This window comes from Periplaneta americana, chromosome 14, assembly GCF_040183065.1.
Source record: "Periplaneta americana isolate PAMFEO1 chromosome 14, P.americana_PAMFEO1_priV1, whole genome shotgun sequence".
NCBI lineage: Eukaryota > Metazoa > Arthropoda > Insecta > Blattodea > Blattidae > Periplaneta > Periplaneta americana.
In genome coordinates, this window is record NC_091130.1 from 1,063,013 (window position 1) to 1,089,111 (window position 26,099).

At 38.0% G+C, this 26,099-nt stretch overlaps 3 protein-coding genes across 9 annotated transcripts in view; 2 read left to right on the forward strand and 1 right to left on the reverse strand.

The window, feature by feature from the left end:
* The first annotated feature begins 4,177 nt into the window (after positions 1–4,177).
* Positions 4,178–16,670, forward strand: GatA (glutamyl-tRNA(Gln) amidotransferase subunit A, mitochondrial). 5 transcript variants are annotated; one of them, XR_011335783.1, is made up of 10 exons: positions 4,178–4,507; positions 4,995–5,175; positions 5,257–5,452; positions 7,432–7,563; positions 7,641–7,816; positions 9,473–9,678; positions 11,523–11,740; positions 12,191–12,396; positions 13,956–14,163; positions 15,040–15,266. XR_011335783.1 is itself a non-coding variant. In XM_069844774.1 (10 exons), exons 1-9 carry the CDS (start codon positions 4,478–4,480, stop codon positions 14,111–14,113), a joined length of 1,503 nt encoding a protein of 500 aa, XP_069700875.1. In that variant the 5' UTR covers positions 4,178–4,477; the 3' UTR covers positions 14,114–14,124; positions 16,531–16,670. The 5 variants fall into 5 exon arrangements, 1 of the variants encoding a protein (XP_069700875.1); XM_069844774.1 differs by lacking the exon at positions 15,040–15,266 and adding an exon at positions 16,531–16,670 and having other exon boundaries at positions 13,956–14,124; XR_011335784.1 differs by having other exon boundaries at positions 4,179–4,507; positions 5,016–5,175; positions 15,040–15,258.
* LOC138713053 (guided entry of tail-anchored proteins factor 1) lies at positions 16,408–21,300 on the reverse strand. Its single transcript, XM_069844775.1, has 4 exons — positions 21,040–21,300; positions 19,485–19,650; positions 19,332–19,399; positions 16,408–16,729 (listed from the first exon to the last, which is right to left on the reverse strand). Exons 1-4 carry the CDS (start codon positions 21,106–21,108, stop codon positions 16,526–16,528), a joined length of 507 nt encoding a protein of 168 aa, XP_069700876.1. The 5' UTR covers positions 21,109–21,300; the 3' UTR covers positions 16,408–16,525.
* Positions 21,301–21,343: 43 nt separating this feature from the next.
* Positions 21,344–26,099, forward strand: part of cnk (connector enhancer of ksr) — a 28,591-nt gene continuing 23,835 nt past the window's right edge. For all 3 annotated transcript variants that reach the window (XM_069844770.1, XM_069844772.1, XM_069844771.1), the window contains exons 1-2: positions 21,344–21,441; positions 24,698–24,861. In XM_069844770.1, coding sequence (XP_069700871.1) covers positions 21,384–21,441; positions 24,698–24,861 — 222 coding nt within the window. In that variant the 5' untranslated portion in view covers positions 21,344–21,383. The remainder of the gene's footprint in view (positions 21,442–24,697; positions 24,862–26,099) is intronic.

A 26,099-nucleotide genomic window follows, 5' to 3' on the forward strand; every position in this document is an offset into this window, starting at 1 on the left:
CACGAAAACAAATGCTATAAATTAACGTCTTAACTTATTAATGATATGTGAACTCTCAATATCAAATCTCACGAGCCGCCACTGACCTGTTAGCAACAGAGGAAGAGGGATCAACAATAAATTGGGAGAACCATGTTCTTTTGTTTAATTGTATTAATATATTTATTTATTTATTTATTTATTCTGTTATGATTTTTTAAATTATAGGACATGTCGTTGATATTTATTTGATATTTTATAAAAGTGATTAAACCGAACGAGGTGGTAACACCACAAGCCTCGCATTTGGGTTGTCCCTGGTTCAAGCCCTGTGGCCGACCAATCTGACTGTGGTTTATCATGGTTTCCTCGGTTACAAAGGCAAATGCTGGATTGGATTCGACCATCGATCCTGGGTTACCAGTATTTTTCACATTTGTCGAACATATACAGTAAAATACCGGTAACTTGGAATAAGTGTATGACAGATGACTCCAAGTCCTGATCACATATGTAACAGATTGCTTAGCTTAGTAGGCTTTGACAGCACCAACTGTTATCAATTTCACTATGCTGCCATCTAGTTACTGCACAAGAAGTAACGTTGTAATTCTCATTTGAATTGAATGGGGGTTATTCCATACAAAATTTTAAGAATATGCCAGTGATGTCATGAATTTTTTTGGACTTTTAATATGATCATGTTATGAAAATAAATTAAACTGCCAACTATGACCGCCTGATATTTTAGTCACACGGATGACAGAAAAATGTGTGGCAGTTACATGTTATCCAACATTTAAAATATTCTAGACACTCTATATGAAGTGTCATCGAAACTAAACAGACGCCATTGTAAACCTGAACAACCATATTTTAATACCTTAAAGACTAATCCGAATAATATTAAGGCGTGCTCATAAAAACACATCAATGAAAAAAATAAATAGTTTTATATTCGAATGCAAAGAATTAAATTCATGCGAATTTCATTCGTATTGAAGAAAATCGTATTTCTAATCCATCACAGTGGAATCAATATATCGTAATGAATTAAGCACATGTTTTTTCGTCTGTAAAAATGAATTGCATTTTGTCTTCTATATTTTTTTTAATTATTTTACGGTGGGTAACTATTTAAAAAATTATATATATATATATATATATATATTCGTTTTAAGGGCATTTATAAACAAGGCCCTCCTTTTTCGAACTGCATTGAAATCATTTTTCCATCTTCCTTTACATAGTAAGGAAACGTCAATGAATGAAACCGCGTTCTTTGTTAAACCAATATTTTAAATTCTAATTGCTGCCAAACTATGAAAGATGTAAATATAGTATTGCTTGAAATTCATATTTATAACATACAAAATAACCTACTACAATATTTTTAACTTTTGGGACATCATGGTTCAAAAACATACTTTTTTGCATGGAATGACCCATGGACCAACTGTACTTCCGTTTAACGGTCGTTCCTAATAGGGATATCTTGAACTAGCACCAACAGATAGCGCGCGTGTACTTTGTCTAACTCGTTGCTTTGTAGGATGCGCTTTGCGTGTGATTTGTTTTCCGGTAGGCTTACATAAAAATTGAGGATTTACGTAGTCTATTAGTACATTAAATGGCGTCGCGGTCTAAGGCATCCTGCCTAGGACCCGCGTTATGGAATGCACGCTGGTTCGGGTCCTCGTGAAGGAAGAAATTTTCTCATGAAATTTCGGCCAGTGTATGGAACCGATGCCCACCCAGCATCGTGATGCACTTGGGGAGCTACGATAGGTAGCAAAAATCCGGTTTCGCAAATCAGCTATAATAGCTGGGGGGGATCATCGTGCTAACCACACGATACCTCCATTCTGGTTGGATTATCGTTCACCTCTGCTTCGGCATGTGGACGTGGGGCCAGTAGCCAGCTGCTCGGTCTTGGCCCTTCATGGGCTGTAGCGCCATGGATTTACTTATTAGTACATTAAATACTCTTAAAAACAACTCAAAATGACACATTTTTGTTGTGTTCCTATTTTGTAAAAACCAGGAAAAGCCTTTTGTCTTCATTCAGGTCTCGAAATATTCTGAATATATGCTTTAAACCTTAAAAAATTTAACCAATTAAATTGCGCCTCTACTCTATTTCAAGTAAGGAATTGCTGGCTACAGTTTCATTTTGGAAGAGAGAAAATAAAAATTAATAAAAACATATGCAACCTGGACAGCAAGCTATGTTAGCTTAGATTATATTCAGTACTTCTAGAAGTCTCCGAAGTTTATGCCTGCAGTAAACTCTCGATTAACTGGGATGTTTATTATCCAGGACGATCCATAATGAAATCCATTTTGTGAATAATGTTTTAATGTGCTGTAAACTAATTTATTAAAACCATGTTATTACTTCAAATTTTCAAAATCATCCTACATAGTATTCAAAACTGCAGACATTGCATTTGATCTTTCTGCAACTAGAGAAAAAAATACGAGAAATTCAATGTAGATAGTCCCTTCCCTATAAAAAAAGAACACATTGATGGCTGCATATCCTGTTTTTAGCGTACGGTACTTACAATACTAATTATTAAAGAGATAATATTCACCTTCGACAAAGTTCATATTTTTTATTTATTTGTTTTCTTTTTTATTCGTGCACCTCGTTCTCAAAGTTCTCGTTTAGGTTCATGAATATTACAGTTACTCGTATCTATATTCTGCATACTGCAGATTTCCCCACCCATCTCTTAAGGGGAATCGCTGAATATTATACAAGTTCACGCTATTATATATTGTAAATTAAATTAAATTAGATTATGAGGTAAGAAAATACTGAGTTATATTAAATTATACTAGGCTATACAAAATACTTATAAATTAAAAACCAACAAGCGGGAGAACGTAATCAACATAATATAGCCTTACAACATGTTGTGCCACTTGGAACGCTTCTGCCATCTAACGGTAAAACTTCGCATAAGCTATCCCTATTAACGGTGGCGATCCTGGTGGTTCTGTACCACATGTTATCGGTTTTAACGTGGGGAGTCCACACCTGTGGAGTAACAGTTAGCGTGCCTGGCCGCGAAAGCAGGTGGTCCGGGTTCGATTCCCGGTGGGGCAAGTTACCTGGTTGAGGTTTTTTTCCCGGGGTTTTCCGTCAACCCAATATGAGCAAATGCTGGGTAATTTTCGGTGCTGGACCCCGGACTCATTTCACCGGCATTATCACCTTCATCTCATTCAGACGCTAAATAACCTAAGATGTTGATAAAGCGATGCAAAATAACCTATTAAAATAACAAAAAATGAAATTAACATGGGAATTGTCAATCTGTTATATATATATATATATATATATATATATATATAATCAGCAGTGCTGTCATGGAGGCCATATGGTGCCATACATCGTATGATAACCTACAATTTTTTTAATTAATCGTAAGGGGAAAAGAAAATTTTGTCTGTACGGAGTCATACGGCATATGTGTGCCTAAGTTTTGTTATTAACAAAACTTAGGCACACATATACAAAACTTTTGTAAGATCATCGCTTGATGTTCCTAATGTATTTTGTCTGATGTTCGTAAACAAAAATTGTCCACCTCTGCAGCACTGCAATCCATAATTATATAAAATAATGGTTGAAAAACAAGAAGTGCTGCAAATACACACTCCAAGATTCATCGAGACAAGTGTGCATCTACGGTGAGACTCCATGGTGTATTCTTTAAATCAAGTTTGTTGTACAATTAAAATGTAAAGCAAAACAATTTCTTTACTTCTTCTTTGATATTAAAAAAATCATTAAATGGCAGTCGGAGAGATAGAGAGAGGAGAGTAAAATATATTTCAAGGTAGAAAACAAGGTGTGAGGCGTATGACCGAGAGAAAAACTACCATGGCAGCACTGGTAATAATCAGAGATGAAACTTCAAGGATACTCTGTCATATTAGTTTAGCGGGTAAAATTGATTAAATATGTATTGCTGATATAGAGATTTTAGACGATTTTATTTAACACAGTGGCAAAATTGGTCTTATTTTACATTGATATTTAATTCAGTGACTTTTGCAATGTTTTACCACGGCCGACTTGATGCTCGCTTCGCTTCAAAAGCGAAGGTAACATCAAGTCGGCCGTGGTTTTACAGCAGGTTTTTATTTTCAAGAATCATGTTGGCAACACCTATCACTATTTCGACTTTCGAATAGGCTATCAATTCGATTGTGATCAGATTATTGGATTTGGAATTGTTTTAAACGTGGAGGAGTAAATACTAGAAATTCCGTGGTGTTTGGGTTGAGATAAGGGTCTGAATTTTATTTACATTCTTTAAGAAAATATTAGTAAGCAAAACGAATTGCCTCCAAAAAGTTCAAAATGAATCCCCACGAATTTACGGCTTAAAATCTCAAGCAATCAAATCAAGTGGATGAGGTTATGGAGTAGTGGCCTCTGCAAAATATTTTAACAACAATAGTGTAGTAGATAAAGAACAGCATGAAGATATTGTCATTGTCCATGCGCCAGGTAATTTCATCTGTTATTTGTGAAACCTAATGCTGTGCAATTATGTGTTTCACTGTTGGTTTGGAATCTCAATTAAGAGTGTATTTCGCGTGTTTATTGGTATTGAATTATCGTGAATATAAATTAAATATTAAATGTAAGTATAATACAAGATGATAAAGATATACGAGTTAATACTTCTCAAAATTGCAGGTTATGTGGGACCATGTGATTCGTTTTATTAGAGTAGACCCTTCCCCTTCTTTAGGGAATAACACCCTGCCATAATCTATAAGTGTTTTTCACATTGTGTTGAACGAATAAAATAGCCTACCGATAAGTTACCAGTAACCTGAAATAAGAGTATGACAGATGGCTCCTAGTCCTGAATGAAACACGAGAATAAAATTAATAACAGTAATAGTATGTCATGTCTATTGTTCATGCCAATGTCCTTCATTTCTTCTGTCAGTTTATAGTTTTTAAATTTAGTTGGCTACACTTGGAGGTGCACGTCCTCAACTTGCAGGTCGGCCAGAGGCTGCGGGATGGGGCGCTCTCCCCGACCGACGTGTGCGACGCTTGCCTGCAGCAGGCCGAGCGTCTGGCGCAGCTCAACATGTTCGCCCAGCTGACCCGGGAGCTGGCCAGGGCACAGGCGAGGGAAGCAGCCGCCAGGTACAGGCAGGGTATGCTGCGTCACGTTGCAGTCCGGTAAGACCCCCCCGGGCCCAGCGTCCCAAATTGTGTGGCATGTCCTCTGCTTGCAGGCGAGAGCAGAGGTCTGCTGGATGGCGTGCCCGTCGCTGTCAAAGACAATTACTGTACGCTTGGGGTGGAGACCACTTGTAGCTCCGTCATGTTGAAGGACTTCAATCCCTCTTATAATGCGACGATGGTGCAAAAACTGCGAGATGCAGGGGCCGTGCTGCTCGGAAAATGCAATATGGATGAATTCGCAATGGGGTGAGTAACAACTGTTCTACTGTGGTGGATAGCAAGTCCTCAGGGAGGATCATTTGTTTTTAGTCCATCATTTAGGAATTATGCAATCTCACACACAGATCCAAGGTAAGAAATTACAAAATTAGTTTATTGTTTGAAGTACATCTTTTGAAACAGAAAATGGTCGCTCTCCTGGTAATGCGAATTTGTCTGTCATTTGGGTTGACACATGATTTACACGGGGAGGATGAAGTCAGGTCGTAGCAACGACGTATTTGTAGGTTACAAAACGATATATTCCCTACAAAGCCTTTATGGCTTAGCAATAGAGCTCTTCTTTTCGTTATAAAGACCAGGGTTCGAATCTCTGTACTTATGTTAAAAATTGTAAGATGTTTTTAATGTATTAACATGCAGCATTATTAGTTCTAATTAAAATTAAAATTTCCATTTCTGTAATTTAGCTTAAATACAACAGTAATATTTAAACATTATACTTACACTCAAGAAAATACTAGTGGAAACACTAGTAATGTCCCACTTCGATTATTGTGATTTTCTACTGACTGACCTCAATGTCAACCAGTCGCAAAAATTACGTGTTCATAATTCTTGTGTTCGCTTCGTCTGCGATGTCCGTCGCGCTGACCACATTACCCGATCCTTCCAAACTCTAAACTGGCTACGGCTTAACGAACGTAGAAATTTTCATTCCCTTGTTCTCCTTTTCCAAGTCCTTCACACCTCTACACCTACCTACCTTGCCTCCCGTTTCAGTTACCTGTCATATCATAATCTCTTCACACGCACGCAAAATAGCCGCACACTAGCCATACCAACACATAAGACATCATCGTATTCATCATCATACACAATCTCGCTCTCGCGCTTGTGGAATACCCTACCAGTGACATCAGAGACTGTCGGAATTTAGTAGCGTTCAAAAGCAAGCTTATTAAGCATTTTCTTACTGCGTAGAGTAGGTTTAATTTGTACTTAATCAATAAAAGAAATGCTTCTCTCTTCTTAACTTTTACAATAAACTGCCTAGCTTTTATTAATCAGTTAATCTTTTAGTACTTTGATTTTTATTGTATTTGTAAATTTAATATTACTTGTAATTATAATTGTAATTGTATTCTTAATATTGTAGTTGTAATCCCCTGGTTAGGTTAGGTTAGACCAGAGAGGCGGGGAAACAATGGTCGAGGACAGCAAAGAACAGAGTTTTGTGGAAAGAACTAGGGAAGCTCATTGTAAATAGATAACGTAAGCAGTGTTAAGATATTGTAAATAGTAAAGTCAGTATTAGTGAAAGTGTAAGAGAAGTTTTGTAAATAGTTAAGTCAGTGTTTAGAAAGTGCCAGGTAAATAGTGTAAATAGCAATCAGAGTTTGTCAAAGTGCCGGTGTCAGTATAATGTGTGTAATACAAGAAAAAATGAACAAAGAACAGAGTGCTGAGACTGGTTAAAGTCTAATAGAATTATTAACCATATCACAAAAGTAGTGTACACGACAGGCTCGCCTGGGTTGGCTCACCAAGCGAGTACACTTGAGCCATCCCTGTCGAAGTGGGTTCTAACCCCATCACAGGAGGCCGGTGCCCAACATGGGACATCATGGCTAACATTCATTCATTCAATCCCCTGGTAGAGGGGAAGAGAAGGCCTGATGGCCTTATCTCTACCAGGTTAAATAAATAAATATTAATTTTATAGTCTTTACTTTAAAACATCATCAGATGAAAGTAATAAAAATAGAAACAAACATACAGGAATTACTTTACATTATTATAGACTCGAACCCATAACGGCAACAGAACTAGTCACCATTTATACACAAGTGATGGATAACCTTATAGAATAAAATTGGTTAGGCCAACATCGAATTTCTGAGGAAGGAAATGGTTCGGAACAACTGTTTTTCTTTCTTCCCATGTTTTAGTTTTAAAATGAAATGCTCTCTCCTGACCTATCTGCGTGATTCTTGTGTCTACAGGTCGGGCACGGTGGACTCTATCCACGGGCCTTGTAAGAATGTGTGGCAGCCGGTGGGGTGCAGGGATTGGTTCATTGCCGGTGGCAGTTCCGGGGGCAGTGCAGTCGCCGTGGCCTCAGGCACCGTGTTTGCGTGAGTCAGTCAGTCAGGCTTGTCCGCTGCTCGTGTCGTGCATTGCAGAGCATTCAGCTTTCTTTTGCCTGTTCCAGGGCTTTGGGTTCAGACACTGGTGGCTCCACACGGAACCCTGCTGCTTACTGCGGGGTTGTTGGTTTGAAGCCTACCTACGGTCTGCTGTCTCGTCACGGCCTGATACCGCTCGTCAACTCCATGGACGTGCCGGGCATCCTCACCAGGACAGTGGATGACGCTGCCACCATCTTGAGTATGCATCAACTTTAATGGAATGGCGAACAAATTTTCAGTGATCGATTCTTGTTGATTCTCCTTTAAACTTCTTTATGATGAAAGTATGGTACCCATCAGATGAAGTTCTGTTTTGAATGAAAATGCGCATTTTGAACCTCCTCAACACATTAAAAAATTTCGTCATGCAAAGAGAGAGAGAGTGGTGTGCAGAAAGCTACCACATTTATGTTTCCCAAAAAAACTGCAAACGTGACATCGCTGGGTTTGCAGTGAAGGACCTGCCTTTGGGGAGAAAGCTCTGAATGACTGAAGTAACCCTCTTTTTGATTGTTTATTACTTTGATGATATTATCATTACTGTACTTACTTACTTGCCGGCTTTTAAGGAACCCAGAGGTTCATTGCCGCCCTCACATAAGCCCGCCATTGGTCCCTATCCTGAGCAAGATTAATCCAGTCTCTACCATCATATCCTACCTCCCTCAAATCGATTTTAATATCTTCCCATCTACGTCTCGGCCTCCCCAAAGGTCTTTTGCCCTCTGGCCTCCCAACTAACACACTATATGCATTTCTGGATTCGCCCATACGTGCTACATGTCCTGCCCATCTCAAACGTCTGGATTTAATGGTCCTAATTATGTCAGGTGAAGTATACAATGCGTGCAGCTCTGTGTTGTGTAACTTTCTCCATTCTCCTGTAACTTCATCCCTCTTAGCCCCAAATATTATTATTATTATTATTATTATTATTATTATTATTATTATTATTGTCATTATCAACGTTTATTATTATCATCATTATTATTATCATTTATTATTATCATTTATTATTATCTATTATTATTATTGTCATTATTATTATATCATTATCATTTATTATCATTATTATTATTATTATTATTATTATTATTATCATTTATTATTATTATTATTATTATTATTTCGACCTCCCTTGCATGATCCCATGTGTTGACTCCGTTCGCAAATGCAGCAGTCTCGATAATCTGATGTTCCATACAATCCAGCCACAGAGAGGCCGACTGCTGATATTCCTGTTGCGCCAATAAATTCAGTTATGTTTTAACAACAATGGACAGTTCAGTTCATTCTCCCTAACAGCTTCTGCTCGATTTCTGTTTCATTCTAACAACAGTGGACAGTTAAAACATTCTTCATTCTCCCTAATTGCTTCTAGGAATTTCAGTCGAGTTTTGATTGTCTTCTTCTTCATACTATTACATGACAGGAAAAAGAAGAAGAACACAATCAGAACTAGAGGCCTGTTATGGTCTCAAGAGAAGGCCCCAAGATCTTTTTCCTCAAGGTCAGTAGTGTATTATTTTATGTATACTTGTAGGCGGCATTCTGAGTACATGATATTTCCATTTCTGTCTATAATTTTGTATCTTCTCTTTCTCTTTCAAAATATCTACACTTTCTTGTCTTATTTAGCTAACAGTTCTTGTTAAAATTTTCACTTATTGGCAGTGATTAGGTGTTTGTCACATTTACTTACAGTCAAGCTTGAGAGAGGATGGATCTCGCCAATTCTGTTTGTTCCTTATAGCGCTAGGTAGAATGGATCCATCCAACTGGAATTACCGAGTTCATGGCTGCCTGCCTGCACTATGGCAGTAGTAAATACAGCTAATTGATCTGCTTGTTGCAGACGTGTTGGCTGGTCACGATTCCCTGGATTCCACGACCATCTCCGAGGACTTCCCCCCCGTAGATCTGAGTGAAGACATTGACATGAGCAAGTTGAAGGTTGGCATCCCCAAGGAATACCACTGCCCTGGGATGTCAGCCGAGGTGGTTGAGGCGTGGGGCGAAGTGACTGACATCCTGGAGCAGGCGGGTGCCCGTGTTGTTCAGGTACAGGCTCTGCATTTTTCTCCTAACTTAACACATGGCAGTGATGTACAGTCACAGAAGCATAATGTAGACTGAGTGAGCATAATAATACAATTAAAACTATTCTTCACGTTGAGTTGTACGAAAACATATGTACATCGCAATGAAGATTTAGAAAGTTATTATATCTTTGCAATATGAATGCTCAGAATTGTATGTTTCTTGAATACATTTTGGGAAAGTTATGCAGCCCTGAAAAGGGCTGTTTTTGGGTGCCCTCTGTTGTCTGAGACTCTGAAAGGGAGCTAAGCACAATAAGATTTATGGAAAGGCCGTATTCCAGAATCAGTGAGAGAACTCTAGCTTTGACTGGTGCAGTGCCACATTTATATACTGTAGTTACAACAGATGGTGAAAGCTGCTCAGAACACATGAAATCTCATAGCTCCCTCTTACAGTGGACCCCTCAATTTTATTGTTGATATATTTTGTTAGTACGGTGCCTGTCTTATAAAAGCAGTTTTATTGACAAAATCAAAAGAAAATTATTGTTCTTAGCAAAAAATTATGTTTTCTTTTTTCTTTTTATTTCAACACAACAATAATTACTTTCTATAATTGAATGTAAACACTTCCGTCAACAATGGGATTTCCACTCCACACAGTAACACAGTATTCGTTATTGCACTCCACAGACAACAATGACAATTTACTTGGATTATTGAGAACAACAATGAACTGTTAATCTTAACTAATGTTCACAAAGCACTGTTTACAAAACAGAACTGTCAGTTCTCAGTTCACAGTTCGTTTGCCTTGGCTAGTTCTTCTAGCTCAGTCACTCGAGTTCACAGTATCTCGAACCCCAGACCTTCAGAGACAATCCGCTGAACTTCGAACTCAGGTCCCCCAAATGCGGTCCACTGCACTCAAACTCAGGACTTCCGGCTCCACAGTTACAGACACACTCAAGTCGAACTCCAGTCTCGAAACTGGCTTCACTGTTACACAAGACTGGCTGGCTTGCTGTCGAACGACTACAACAACAACTCAAGTTCACTTGTGTGTCTTCTTTTATAACCAAACCATAGTTTCGAGAAAGTACGATGCTAGAAATTTCCACGGATGTCCAGAAGATGGCACCTCCCGAATTCTCTCGATTTCTTCCCTCTCTGCCACGGTCGCTCTCTCTCCTCTCCTCTCTACGCCACAGCACATGCCCCAGGAAGCAGTTGCGCGCGCACTTCATTTGCCGCACTGAACTACGGCCGACCTTGTCCTCCTTCTGCCGGTCGTGAGATCGTATACCAGCTCTGTCACAATATTGTCTGAATTTCGCTTCTGTTCTGTTTACGGTTGTCTGAGAAAAATGGATGATTTTAGTTAAAAAATGGGCATATGTCTTTTGTGTCACAAAATCCTATTATTAGAATCTCAATTCTCTCATTTAAAAATATTCTTTTCTAAATCCAACACTTGACGTGTCTGAGCTTTTTGTCCAAAATCCACTCATTCAATTTAATTGCAGTTATGCGTAACTATTGAAAAATCCTGTACACATTTTCTACCAATAATCACAGCACAAATCGTTCCTAGAACAAAACAAGCAAATTGTCTCAAAAGTGGCGCAGAATTACCTGTGTGTAAGAAAAATCATTGAAACTTAATTTCTACCAAAAGACCAGATACCGGGTTACAACACGCACATCTCTGGTGCGTTAAATCATCGGGAAGAAGTTTTACTGCCACTGCTGCTAGATATTCGACCACTTACACATTTTTCTTGTGAATGAGTGCAGTGCCTAAGAATTGACATACTGTGGTGGAGTTTTAGGCTAGTGGTTATAGCTGCTGTCCTGCTTCAGGTGTCGATGCCGCACACGCCCGCCTCCATAGCGTGCTACTCTGTGCTGAACCAGTGCGAGGTTGCCAGCAACATGGCGCGGTATGACGGCATCGAGTTTGGTCTGCGCACAGCAGAGGACCGCTCCACTGACGAATTGTACGCAGCTTCGCGCAGCCAGGGCTTCAACGAAACTGTGCGAGGGCGCATCCTGGCTGGCAACTACTTCTTGTTGCAGAGGTGAGGATCATGCGTAGTGTTTTGCTGTACTTTCATTCTTTTAATAGTACTATAGTGACTTACACACCAACCCAGTATTTTTGATTTCTCAGAATATGAACTATTGAAAAACTATGGTGACAGTAGAAACATTAAGTTCGTCACTTTGCTGGAGACAACACGTGTTATTCCCATTCATAATTCTTCTTGAACCATCACTCAAAAAATTCTTGTACAGCAAACTCTCGATTATCTGTGCATGGATTTTCCAGTTTGTGCATTATCCATGCACTGTTGAATTTTATTTTATTTATAATTGTGAAATTAAGAATGGTCACTGAACGTGTTTGTCCTGCAAAATCATATGCAATGGAAATTTTGAATGTCTCCAAACTGTGAGTAACATGCAGCATGATCAGAACTTGTGAAGTAAAGATGTCACAAAGAAAAGTAACTTGCATTGCATTGCAGGAACTACGCCCCATACTTCGTACAAGCACTGAAAGTGCGACGGCTGATAGCGCAGGACTTCGCAAAAGTGTGGGCGTCGGGTGTGGACGTGCTGCTCACCCCCACGACCCTGACTGACGCGCCCAGGCACTCGGAATTCGTCGCGAGGGACAACAGAGAGCAGTGCGCGTCCCAGGACTACTGCACACAGCCGGCAAACATGGCAGGTAGGTGAGCAAGTCAAGGCCTCCTCTCCATTGTTATAGTCCCATCGCTCTTATTTCCGGCAGCCAATCGCATTGCAGGTCGGCTACATTTAAACGTGTGTGTCTTGTGATTCGCTGATTCATTTCTTAAGGCTCGATAAATACTTAATATAATCGCCCGCCATTTTAGCTCTTTCGTTGGCGTTCACAGAAAGCACACGAAGACGTTATTTGCCGCTCAATTATTTGCTGAATTACAGTGCGTTTGATTTATTATCATAGGAGCTACGACATGATAATGTTTAACGGTGTGGCAAATAGATTCCTCGTATGGTAGCTCGGCAACGTAAGAACAAAAATGGCTAACGATACTACCTACCTAGACTTTATAGAGCCTTCACTTTCGAACACGTAAGCAAAGAGGCGGAGTCACGCCGGACATAACAGCGTCGGGACTATAGTAATGTTGACTGTTCAAATGAAGCTTTGTTTCTTATTATTAATCATTAATAAATGTTCACGTTCTGCACAGTTAATGCTCTATATACTGTAATGCATTAAATTGTTCTCTTAAACTAAAAGATGCGTCTGATTTAGGCCCTGGCTGATATGTACATCTATTGACGATGTGTCAGAGGAAGAACAATTGTTTGTATACATCTGAAGTCTGACTGATGTAATATGTTACTAGTCAGCGATGTATGCAATGGAGGGGGAAGGAACTGGCCACCCTACCCCATTATCTCCTGGTCTAGATTCCTCATAAGTGGTGCCTTGTTGATATCACTTGTGAGGTTCAGACCTGCCTTCGGTCAGTTGACTAGCAACAAACTAAAAGACTGCAGTAAACTACATTAATATGGAATGAAACATTCTTTCTTTTATCTGACAGAATAGTTCCTTTTTGAAAACTGACATTAAGATTACATATAAATTGAAAATTCATTTGCTGTTAATGAATACATACAATCACAAATATTAGTCTGTATTCTTCATGTTGAATGAATTTGATTAGAGAAGCATTTTTAGGATATGTGTAAGTATTTTGGAAACTTTCTCATGGACAAGCCCATCAAAGATTCAAATTTATAAATCAATATTGGAACTGAAGTTCTCATATAGAAGTGAAACATGGCCAACTCGGGATCAGGAAATCAGTTCACATGAAAAGTATGAAGAATTTTGGGAAAGAGAGAAGAGATATGATTAAAAACGAAATGACTTTGAAGAAGAAACCAGAACAACTACCCAGTTAGAGATTGGGGAGTTAAGACAGTTTAGCCATACAGTGAGAATGCATGAAGATAGGCGCCCTAGACAAGTACTGAGAGCCAGGCTAATTGGGAAGACCAGAGAAACCTGTCTCGACTGTATTGAAGAGTGAGAGGGGAAATGATAAAAGACCGAAGATCATGGAAGGCATGGATGAAGACACCAGGGACAGGCGTTACTTCAAGCATCGTGCATGTATATGCCCCTTAAGCCAGGTTACTTACTGTCAGTAGGGATGGGCATTTGAGCATCTATAAGGAGAGTTCCTCTATCTGCTGATGTGCTCCATGTACTGACTTGTGTTGCAGGCTGCCCTGCCATCACGATTCCTATCAAGCTGTCGCAGCGAGGCCTGCCCCTGGGCCTGCAGCTCATGAGCCAGAACCACCGCGAGCACCAGCTGCTGGCAGCCGCCAAGTGGATCGAGCAGGCAGTTGGCTTCCCACGTCTGGAGCTGGACATGTAGCAGTAACTGTAGTATGTCTTCATTTCTTTAAGAAATCTTTCACCATAGTATAATGAGAAATGTATGTTGTTGTTGTTTTCTAATGCCAGACGTTTGACAATAAAGTCATTTGACCTCTTGCACTCCAATATTTTTCAGAGATATTGTCATGGTCAGCCACTGAAGCACAGATTTTGAGGTGTTCCGAATCCATTTCTTGGTTTGAGTTGCACAATGGGCAGTTAGGGGACTGATATATTTCAGTTCTATGCAGGTGTGATACAAATGTTAAAAGTGTGTAATTAGATATTTTGTTCAGAATTAGTGACTTCAACTTGATAGCCCATATTCAGAACCTACAGACTACTTAGAGGAAAAGCTATTCAGCAATCTTAAGTTTTTACTAAGGGACACAAATATAAGCTTCTGCGCTTAACTTAAGTGTAGTTGTTTTTTAGTAACAATTCTTATCTGCTTTCTGCCTAAAGAGACTCCTGAACCTAGAAACGTGTTCCTGGGGGGGGGGGGGGGGAAGAAAAAGGAATTTGGGCTTCCAGCCATACGGAAACCAAGTGCAGCTGACTTTTACATTCGTAATAGTTATTATTTATAACAAGGTCAAAACATGAAGAAAAGCTAAAAACTGAACTGATAGAGATAAATTTCGCGGCACATAGTAGTTCAGATGACGTCAATACTGAATTATTGAGCACTGATACGATGTATTTCCAAGTAGACAGATTTCCCTGCATCCTGACAGAACTGTGAGTGTAGAGCCGAATTACGAACCTTTGACACGATGTTATTTCAATCTCCGAGTTAAGTTTTTCTCATTTCTGCATTGTTTTGTGACTTGTTGATACAGAAGGTTTCACAATTATAGATACAAACTGCGGAGGTGAGTAGAAGACAAAAAGTCCCCATAACCATATGTTGTTGTTGTTTTCTAATGAGAAATGTATAGTATTGTGTATTTAATCACAATTGACCTCGAACAAATAAAATGTATTCACTGTATTTATTTATCTAAGAGAAAGGAAGAGACAGCTTTATAGGATTTCATGCCGGTAGCTATAGACCTTGTACAAATGCACTCATTTGATCATACTCATAACAGGCATCAGGCAGTGAAGCCAGTTCATCGTCTCCTGACCTCTCCTCTCTCCTATCTATAGGTTTATATGTATGTACTAGGAAGGAGCTGCTTTCTTTACTCATTCAGTTTAAATGTCTTCTCCAGTTTAATTTTTTTTTTTCATTTAAACTGTATACATCGAGTTCTTCCCGTATATTTTCATTCCTTGTCTGATCTCTTCTTGTAAGTCCTTAACCCCATGTAGAAATCTCATTTCTGCTGACTGTATTTTCCTTCTGTTCCTTTCTCTTATTATCCAAGACTCAATTCTAAACATAAATGGAACAGCCATTGCCTTGTAACATTTTATTTTTGGATCTTTTCTAGTCTCGTTTTGAAGTGTTCTATTAGTAATTATTTCACACTTCAATTGATATTAATTTATTTTCAATATCTCTATCTCTATCAAAACTCATATTATATCCTAAATAATTGAAGTGAGATTTATTATCTATTATAATTTTCGAGTGTACAGGGTACTTTCCATACTGAGCCTTAGTTTTTCTTATGGATTTTTTTATTATATTGCTTCCACAGTTGATATTACCTATGGTCCAATCATTGTAAATCATCATTATTTTGTATTATCAGCGGCACGGATTTTGACGACCTCAAAAAAGACCCATCCTCATTATTTTGTATTATCAGCAGGCCGCGAATTTTGATGAACTAGGAAAGCCTAAAAATGACCTCTAAATTATTAGAAAATGACCTGAAAATAAACAATCCTCTAAATGAAGAGAAAAAATAGAAGCTTTTGAAATGTGGATATGGAAAAGAATGAAGCGTGTGAAGTGGACAGACAGAATAAAAAATGAAGCTGTGTTGGAAAGAGTGGGTGAAGAAAGAATGATGCTGAAACTGATCAGAAAGAGAAAAAGGAATTGGTTGGGTCACTAGCTGAGAAGAAACTGCCTTCTGAAGGATGCATTGGAAGGAATGGTGAACGGGAGAAGAGTTCGGGGTAGAAGAAGATATCAGATGATAGACGACATTAAGATACATGGATCATATGAGGAGACTAAGAGGAAGGCAGAAAATTGGGAAGATTTGAGAAGTCTGAACTGCACAGAATTATCTGTTGGTTAGTCAATTAATGTATGCCCTTCTCTAGCTTGTGTGCAATGTGAAAGTGTGCTTGGAGTTCTGAGGAAATAAAATCAATAATGTAATGCAGATCTTCACTTCTTTGATGTATTATTCAGTCACTCAAAATTGACATTATATAAAAATAAAACATGTCGAGATGCAAATAACAGTGTCCTCCATGTTCACAGAACTGTCTCTTTCATTTTCTGTTAAGCATAAATGGAACTAGTGAGCGTCGCCATGGCCAACCTGGCCACAGTGCCAGCAATGAGAATCCACGCCGTGATGCTCACTCCACCCGCCACACCCGTGGGCCAGCTGAGCAGGCAGCTAATGGGGTGCAGCCATTTCTCCGGCAGCACAATGACTGGCACGTGCTTGTAGTTCCAGACGAGGCCCAGCATCACCAAGCCCTGCAGAGTTGTAAGAACAAGTTATGGAGAACAGTATGAAAAAGTTCTGCTGTTAGGAGGAATATCATCCCGTGGATAACCCAAGAAACAAGACATAGGTAGAATTAAGCCTGAGAGAGTAGAAAATTTAATGGACGCAGCAAGACCTGACTTAATACCAAACATGTGTGGCAGTTCCTAAAGTAGTTTCAAAACATTGGACATTTGGTAACTATATCTGGTTTACATTGCTCATCATAACTAGTGACTTCATTACGATATTGAGTATGTATGACAATATGCACAATTAAAAATATCTCGTTTTATTTGCATAATCTTCTCAGATATGTAGGCTGAAAGTTCTAACCAACACATTACTATCCTGTAGTGTCAACTTGCTGGGTTCCCTAGTTCTCTGCAGCTTAGCAACTGTTACAGAAGCATCATTAGGTGCAAAAAATGTCCATAAATGATGTCTGTCATCCAGCCTTTCTATCCATCTCTGGAAGACTGGCTGATTGATTATGATAAAGCACCTTTCATACAACTTTGAACTTTGCTGCACAGTGTTTCGTGTAATGCTGGAAAATAATGGGAAGTTCAGTTCAGTTATGTTTGGAGCAAAGGGCTCAAGTAAAAGTTTAAATAATATGGAAGGAAGATCTTTGTTTTCTCAAGAAAAAGTAAAATAAATTGCTGTATTACAAATAAACGTTTGTTGTTTAGTCAACTGTCCGAAGACAGGTCTGAACCTTACAAATGATACCAATAAGGCACCAGTTATGAGGCAACTAGGCCAGGAGATAATGGGATAGAGTGATCAGTTCCTTTTTCCCTAAATGTACGATCCAGTATAATTAATAAACACAGTAAATAATAAAATACAAAATGTAAAAATAATAATAGTTCACACAATAAACTGACTACTCATAATTATTAAAACAAAATTCATAAATTTAACACACTGTTATCCATGATTAGGAATTAATTAAACCTTCAAATCAGTTTCCCATTTACAAATTTAAGTAATCTAAATTCTAGCCACCTTAATGGTTAAGAAATTTCAAACCACATCATTTTCCTTATTAATGTCCTTAGCTAGGCCTAAGTATTCGTTTTTTGCCTCTTCATCACAGACCTATAACTTCCCTCTCCTTACTGTATAAAACCTTGTTGAATTTCATATTGCTTATATGTCACTACAGCCCGGATTAAAACATGTATGCATTCATATGACAAAACATGCACAACGAAGCGAAAATATGCTAGTACTAGTATCAAAATTGATTTCTACATTGTTACATTTATATTTTATTTTGAAACAATGTACTACAGCTAATGTTTAACCAAAATTCTAGAAAGTAACGTTCGTTTTAAATTTTATGTCTTTATGTTGGCTAGTTCAAAATAATTCAGTGAATTTTTAAAACTCTCAACTCCTCTCTCTCCTCTCTGCTCCATTAGTGGGTAAAATAAATAAATCTTCTTAATGTATCCAGCTGTTTGCTGACAACATAAAGTCCACTATAGTACACTGTAGTCTTTTCAGTTATTGTTTTTCATGAGAAATGAGGGGTATTTTGATCGGGAAACTTGATTTGTTACAATATTATAATTCATAAGTCAGAGTCACCTTGGAAGAAATTGCAGGGTATGTAATACATCTCCCACATCCATGGTTTTGGAGGTGATTGTCCCAAAGAGTGCTCTCGGATTCTCGAGTCTGTATCTTTACTCTTTGTCCCACTCATTGCAGCTGCAGCTTGTGACAGATATTAACCAACCTTGCAGCAGTGCGTAACTTCCTCTGGAGTTCAGATTAACAAAATCCCTAGCTCCCGCTGTACGAAGCATTTCTTGTGAGCAACATAAACTATATAATTACCTAAAGTTTCCTTTTCAGACACCCAAATGTTATATTACTGTGAACCTTCGACACCCTTAAAAATTTGCAGTGCCCTCTTCCAAACAAGACTCAGTCACGTGAATAGAACTCATAAGGACCTATTAAGGTAAGCGTTCACTACATCGTATCGCACGGATCGGAAAAAGACTATCTTTGCTGTAATTGTTATGTAACCGCGTTCACTACATCGTATCGGATGCATCGCCTGTCAGCAAATCCGTCCACGTTTCTCGGATGGGCAACTTTTCCGATGCGTGCGATCATGGCCTTCTTTAATAAATCAATTTTAATTGGTCAACTGTTACTATTATGTTGTGCCATGTTGAGTGTCGCGCCAAAATGGCAGACGGAAAACTTATTTCGCGTGTAGAAAATTGCGAAGAATTATATAATTTGAGGCGTTCCCATTACAGTAATCAAGTCGTTTCTTGCAAATATATTATGTAACCAATATTTCTTTCGTTTCTTCCTCTTCAATTAAGACGCATGAAGCAATTACAAATTCTTATTCGCTAACAGACGTAATTAATAGACCTAACCTCAACTCCTTTGCTTTCAGCAATGTCAATATCGTACGACGTCATGTTTTAAACAGCTGATAGGGAATCCGATGAGGTGGAGCCGTTGCACTTAAAATATCCGTTGCGTGCGATTCGTACGAGGAGTGCGATACGATATAGCGAACGCTTACCTTTAGTGTGCAGAGTGCATACATACCACGAGCACTTGAGCCAGGTAGGTAATGATCATTTTCAACCTGACGTTTGAAGACATTCTTGCATTTGCTATAAAAATAAAAATAAATGCATGACTTTAGGTTACTGCATCAAAGTAAAATGTATCAAATAAGCATTTCTGAAAGATGGTTACCTCTAGATCGTAGTTCATCTTGCACTTTATTCAGTTTACGCTGAAGTCTGGCATGTTTTGCAAATTCATCTACCATTGAAATGTTAGACATTTCTCTCCGGATGACTGCAGCTTCACTTTGAAGTACTGACTCCTGTTTCGATTCTGTACACAGGAGTGCCAACATCTGGAAATATAATAACTTCATTAGTAATAAATCACTTCAGATTGGAAAAAGTTCACTCTGAATCTTCCTAGCATTAATTTGTACAATTGGTATTCTTCAAATAATGTGCCTGCATTTGTGAAACAGATGCTTTGATATTATAGCAATGAACATATTTTACTGTTACTAGCAAATAGCTTTTAAGGAATCCGGAGGTTCATTGCCGCCCTCACATAAGCCCGCCATCGGTCCCTATCCTGTGTAAGAATAATCCAGTCTCTAGATTCCTTTGCTGTGGTCGCCCAGAGAATCAGTCGTATTCCGAGGCTTATTGTAAGGTTTCGTAACAAGCTGTTTTTTTACGGTGATGGGTTGTTAGCCCTTTGCCCAATCCCAAGCTGGAGGACCACCCCTTATCGGCTGTCCACGACTGCTTATTCAATATATTCGCAGCTACCCTCCATATCTGGAGGCCGTCTCCTCTATCCGCAACCTGAGGATGCGCCATGCCGTGGTGATAGGGACCCACAATACATGGTATTTTATTGTTAGGAGAAGAATATTGCAACTTGCTCAATTCATGATTTTCTGTTTTCAGTTCTATACTTTAAGCAAAAAAAAAAATATATATATATATATATTTTTTTTTTTTTTCTATAACGAGGGGTGTGTAAAACATACCCATTTTTTTCTTTACATATCCAGTTAATCAAATCCTTCAGTGTGGGGCGAAAGAGTTTATGGGTGGGGTACAACTTTTTATTGTAATTTTTCCCTTTAATTCATCTACTTTTATTCTCTCTTTCTCAGTATTTTCTGTGTACAAACCAAACTACCAAAAAGCTACGGGCCACTGTCTGAGACAAACAAATTTAAACTTAACCAAAACAGAGGGATAATAGGTCTGACATTCACTTTCGTCATTTCTGTACGAAGCCCATCACTTTTTTTTTTTATCTCTATCAAACCCTACCTACCGGTAACCTTATCACTGACAGTGGGTCTACTTGTCACTAATTTATCTCGTCAAATTTTACCTAATCTTACCACTGGCAATGGGGATAGTTGTCATTAATTTATCTCATCAAACCTTACCTAACCTTATCATTAACTGTCACTAACCTAGCTTTTCAAAAAATCCTAACTAGGCTTACACTTCTGTGTTACTTTTACAAATTTGCGTCCAATAGTCTTGTCACTGACAATAGGATTGCTTGTTACTAACAGTGAGAAGAGAGGAGTAGAGAAGGAAACCAATTTTCCGGCAAAAACGACACAGTGAATGTCAGACCCATTATCCTTCCGTTCGAATCTAGCTTCAAAAGCCAAGCACACCAAAGCCACAGAAAACAATGTGAGTGATTGCGGGGGAATTGAAGTTCCTGTTTCTATAATATATAATATGCTTACCAGTTTAAGTATAATTGGCATAAAGGCTCCAATAAAGCTAACAGCTGTTGTTATCAACAAAATATCCATGTTCTCTTTTGGAAATATAGTTATTTCAAAATAATAACTTCGCTTTATTCTATTTTACATGTAATAACATAGTGAAATGTAAAGCATAGACATATATTTTAGTAAACAGAGGTTAAGTATATTAACACTCAAAGATAAATAGATTTAACTTTACATTGCGCTGCTGCACTATTGCTAGCAATCTAAGTGGCTCACAGTCAAGGTTTTATTTTTATTTTTTTACGATTAGAATCTTAGAGGCGGTGAATTTCATTCATTGGTATCGGCAAGAGAAAATGGCGTACGTGAATGTCGCTGAATGGAAACCCGAACAAGTAACTGAATGGTTGAAAGGTACAATGCAATGCTATTTATACTTATTGTTCTGCCATAAACTTTATAATTTAATACTGCGTCTTGCAAGATAAGTGATATAGATATTAAAAGGAAGTATTTCGTTATATAATTCAATTTCCTGTCACACCCTAATCTGGAATAAGAATGACCTGTGACAGTTGATTGTATGTCAGGGGCGGCAAGTTACTAAATCGCAACAATATATCAAAACTTGCACATAATTGCAAGATAATATCGTATTTAAATTTAAATCAAAGCAATTGGAAGAACATAGTAGGCAGGTTTATATGTAATAATTACACAATTTTGCCTTACATGTTTAATCGTCCTCAATGATCCTCGTATTCGAGGGTATTTTTTTTTTATCGATATTTCTACAATTTATTACTTAATAATAAACTTGAGTATTTTCAAGAAAACGGCTGTTCTGTCCTTACCATCCCATCCATATTCTATCACACATCTTTTCCTCCTGTGGGTGAGGTAGCTAGGTTACCTAAATAGCCTAGGTGAAATTTTACATTTAATTGTGGTACAAAGTGACACGGCTAATTGAGGAAACTTTGTACCACATATGTGTTTTCCTGTTAAATTCAGTTCTCTATATTCCCCTTCAAATTCAAGGCAACTTTTAACCATACAATGAGAAAATACATAAAATTTCATTTCGTAAGTCACAAAAAAAAAAGTTTATTGAAAACACCGAACATTTACTATAACATTAAGATATACAAAAGAAAATATAAACACATATATGTTTGATATAAAGTATTTTTAATTCGCTAATCAAATTCTTCAGATAATTAGTTCATACATGCCCCTTTTATTTACCAACTTATTACTTCAAATTGGTCAGGGACATCCAGTGCATTCCCTTTTTGACCTTACATCTGGAGATGTAACCATGCAGTTCAATGCCATTGACAGAACAATGATCCTTTATATGGGACTATTAAAAAGTCGTCATAGCACAGAGCGCCAACATTCTTGGTGAAAACATTTGGTCTCCCAAAATTATTTCTGTGTTTATTCTTCATTTTATTCAGTAGTTTGTCTCGGGGTGGAATACAATGTGCAGCTTCTCGTTGGCCAAGTTTTCCACCGTTTATATATCATCTAGTGCCTGCTGTAGCATTTCACTGGAATATCTTGATTTTATTGCATACCAGTTCTGTCTTCTCTCTGGAAAATCCTTTAGACCTTTTGCCATCCAAAAATGTCAACGCATTATGGAAATTTAAGACGAATGTAGTCCACACCTATGGAGTAACGGTTAGCGCGTCTGGCCGCGAAACCAGGTGGCCTGGGTTTGATTCCCGGTCGGGACAAGTTACTTGGTTGAGGTTTTTTCCGGGGTTTTCCCTCAACGCAATATGAGCAAATGTTGAGTAACTTTCGGTGCTGGACCCCAGATTCATTTCACCAGCATTACCACCTTCATCTCATTCAGACGCTAAATAATCTAAGATGTTGATAAAGCGTCGTAAAATAACCGACTAAAAAAAAAAAAGACGAGTGTAAAAATTAGAAGCGTAGTTGAATAAACAAGGTCAAAGAAATTTCAGTAATAAGCCAATAATGCGGGACTTAGTAAAAGAATTAATTCTTCAATATAAACTTAAATAAAGTGTATCTATAGTAGACCTAGTAGTTATATTTTATATTAATTTTATGCAATATAGGCTAGTTAATAAATTGATTATGTTCAGCCTATGTATAATCAAATTTAAATGCTTATAGTAGAATCATTGTTTTCATGCAAACTTTATAGCAGTACCGGTACAAAGTAACCTTGAAATCGAACCAAAACAGCACTGTTGATTAACTTTATAATGACAAGGAAAAAGCACAAAAATTGCATGAGGAAGCATGTAAACAACATGAATATCAGTATTAATGAAATCACAAAGAAACAAAAAAATCAATATGGAAATGGAATTACAGTTAGTCCCTGCTCTGTGAACCACTTGTCTCATGAATAGGTTGGAGCTTCGTATAGATTAAATGTTACTGTTTAGTTCCCTGGTTCTGTTATCAGATCAGCTTGACGGTCCATACCTGTGGAGTAGCGGTCAGCGCGTCTGGCCGCGAAACCAGGTGGCCCGAGTTCGATTCCCAATAGTCCCCCAATTGGATCTCCGGGCGGGGACTACTTTAATGGTACAGAATCAAATATCCATTAGAAGTTGAACGTATTGATTGTCCCTCATTTGTGTAGGCCAGATATGTCAGGTTGGATTACTTTGGGTCGCGGAGTTATGAGTGGATGGTTTTGTCTCCTGATTGACATGCAGAAACACGAGGAATTAATATGTTGTTGTTGTTTTCTAATGCCAGGCGTTTGACAATAAAGTCATTTGACCTCTTGCACTCCAATATTTTTCAAAGATATTATCATGCCCAGCCACTGAAGCACAGATTTTGAGGTGTTCCGAATCCATTTCTTGGTTTGAGTTGCACAATGGGCAGTTAGGGGACTGATATATTCCAATTCTATGCAGGTGTTTGGCCAAACAATCATGGCCTGTTGCCAATCTAAATGTAGCTACAGACGATTTTCGTGGTAAATCGGGAATTAACTGTGGATTTTGATGCAGAGAGTTCCATTTTTTCCCTTGTGATTGTGTTATGAAATTTTGTTTGTTGAAGTCTAAGTATGTAGATTTAATAAATCTTTTCACAGAGTAATACGCAGATTTAGTAACAGGTCTGTAAGTAGCAGTGCTGCCCTTCTTTGCTAAAGCATCCGCATTCTCGTTTCCCAGGATTCCACAATGGGATGGTATCCATTGGAATACAATTCTTTTATTGAGTGATATTAATTGAGAGAGCATTTTAGTTATTTCTGCTGTTTGAGATGAAGGTGTGTGTTTAGAGACTATTGATAGAATAGCTGCTTTCGAGTCTGACAATATAATATGTTAAGCACATTTTCTGTAGAAATAACGATAAACCACAGGTACCGTATTACTCTCAAGCAGTGCAGTTGTATAGAGTTTAAGTAATAATAATAATCCTCTACATGACAGCCAAGGCCTACTAGCCTACTATATCCAACCAGTACGGGGATAACGTGTGGTTAGCCATTATAATGTAATTAAATACATTAATTGCTGACCTCAGTGTGTACTGAACATGCACCTCGTGTGTTTTAGTCCCAGTAAGTTGTAGAGCCTTAACAATGAGGTGTAACATTTGAGGTGTGGTCTGACGTAGGAAACATAATGTTGTTGTTGTTGGGTTCTTGTTTCAGGACTGGATAATGCAGTGTTGCCATATGTGCATTCGTTCCTGAACAATGAAGTCAGTGGGCAGCAGCTTTTGAATCTTCGGCCAGATGACCTTGACCATCTAGGTGTGCACAAACTTGGGCATCAGGAATTGATATTGGAAGCTGTGGAACATTTGAGAAATTTTGTAAGTGTGTAATAACAACACACAGTGTGTGCTGTGCTCTCAGTTCAAAGAGGAACCAGATGTTTTTTTTTCCTCCACTGACTTTCTTGTTACCCATATGGACATGTTATCTTTTGTTACAGACTTAGCAAAACAATACACGACCATTTTCTTTTACTTACTGAAAAGAAAGAATAATTTGATGTTCATAACACAGACCTTTGTACATTCTGTTATGGCTGTGCCAGATTGAGCCCCTCAAGCTGTGTTGATGTGTAATTACTTTCTTCTTGTTATTACAGTTTTCAAGTTGTATTAAACCCTCTCAGTATGTTATGAATAGAGAGCGGAATTTAGGCAAAAACCTATTTTTTTCCTTGATACATACAGGCTTGAGATTTAATATTTTCATTTTTCATGGAAAAATAGGTATAAATAAAGAGATTTTATAGTGCCTAAAAATGCCTATTTTGACATTAGTGCCTATTTTTAAGTTTTTTAAAATTTTGAATCTTTTTCGTAACTGTTTATTGTTTTTCTTAACATCCTATACTGTTTACATTCCAAGATGAATAACAACAGCTCCTTCCTAGCAGTGAACAACACAATAGAGAAGTACCTCTGGGCCACCCCTTCTCGTTCTTACAATCTTTCAATCCAAAAATCCAACTTTCAGTCGGCCTGGGTAGCGTAGTCATATAGCGCTGGCCTTTTGTGCTCGAGGTTGTGGGTTCGATCCCAGCCTAGGTCAATGGCATTTAAGTGTGCTTAAATGCGACAGGCTCATGTCAGTAGATTTATTGGCATGTAAAAGAACTGCGTGAAATATTATTATTATTATTATTATTATTATTATTATTATTATTATTATTATAACTTAACTTTACTTATTATGACAATTATTCAAAAAGTTTCACTAAACTATCACCTAGCTACACTATTTTGTCTTCTATAAAAGGAGCCAGAAATACTGATGCATTTTTGTCACTTTGGAAAGATGCTAATGAAGAATCTCATACACTGCAATTAAGTCCCCCTAAATTTTCACGACCAAGAAAAATCCCATTAAGATTAGGAGGTGGTGAGACATGTGATATCTCAGACATTCAGGATTTATGTTATGAGGTAAGGGATCAAACAATAACAAGCACATGGACAGTTTTTACTAGGCTTAGAAGATAATAGTTATATTATTTCTATATATGATGACGATTTTGAAAGTGTAAACTTAACATTAGTGAAATAGTCAATGAGTTCTC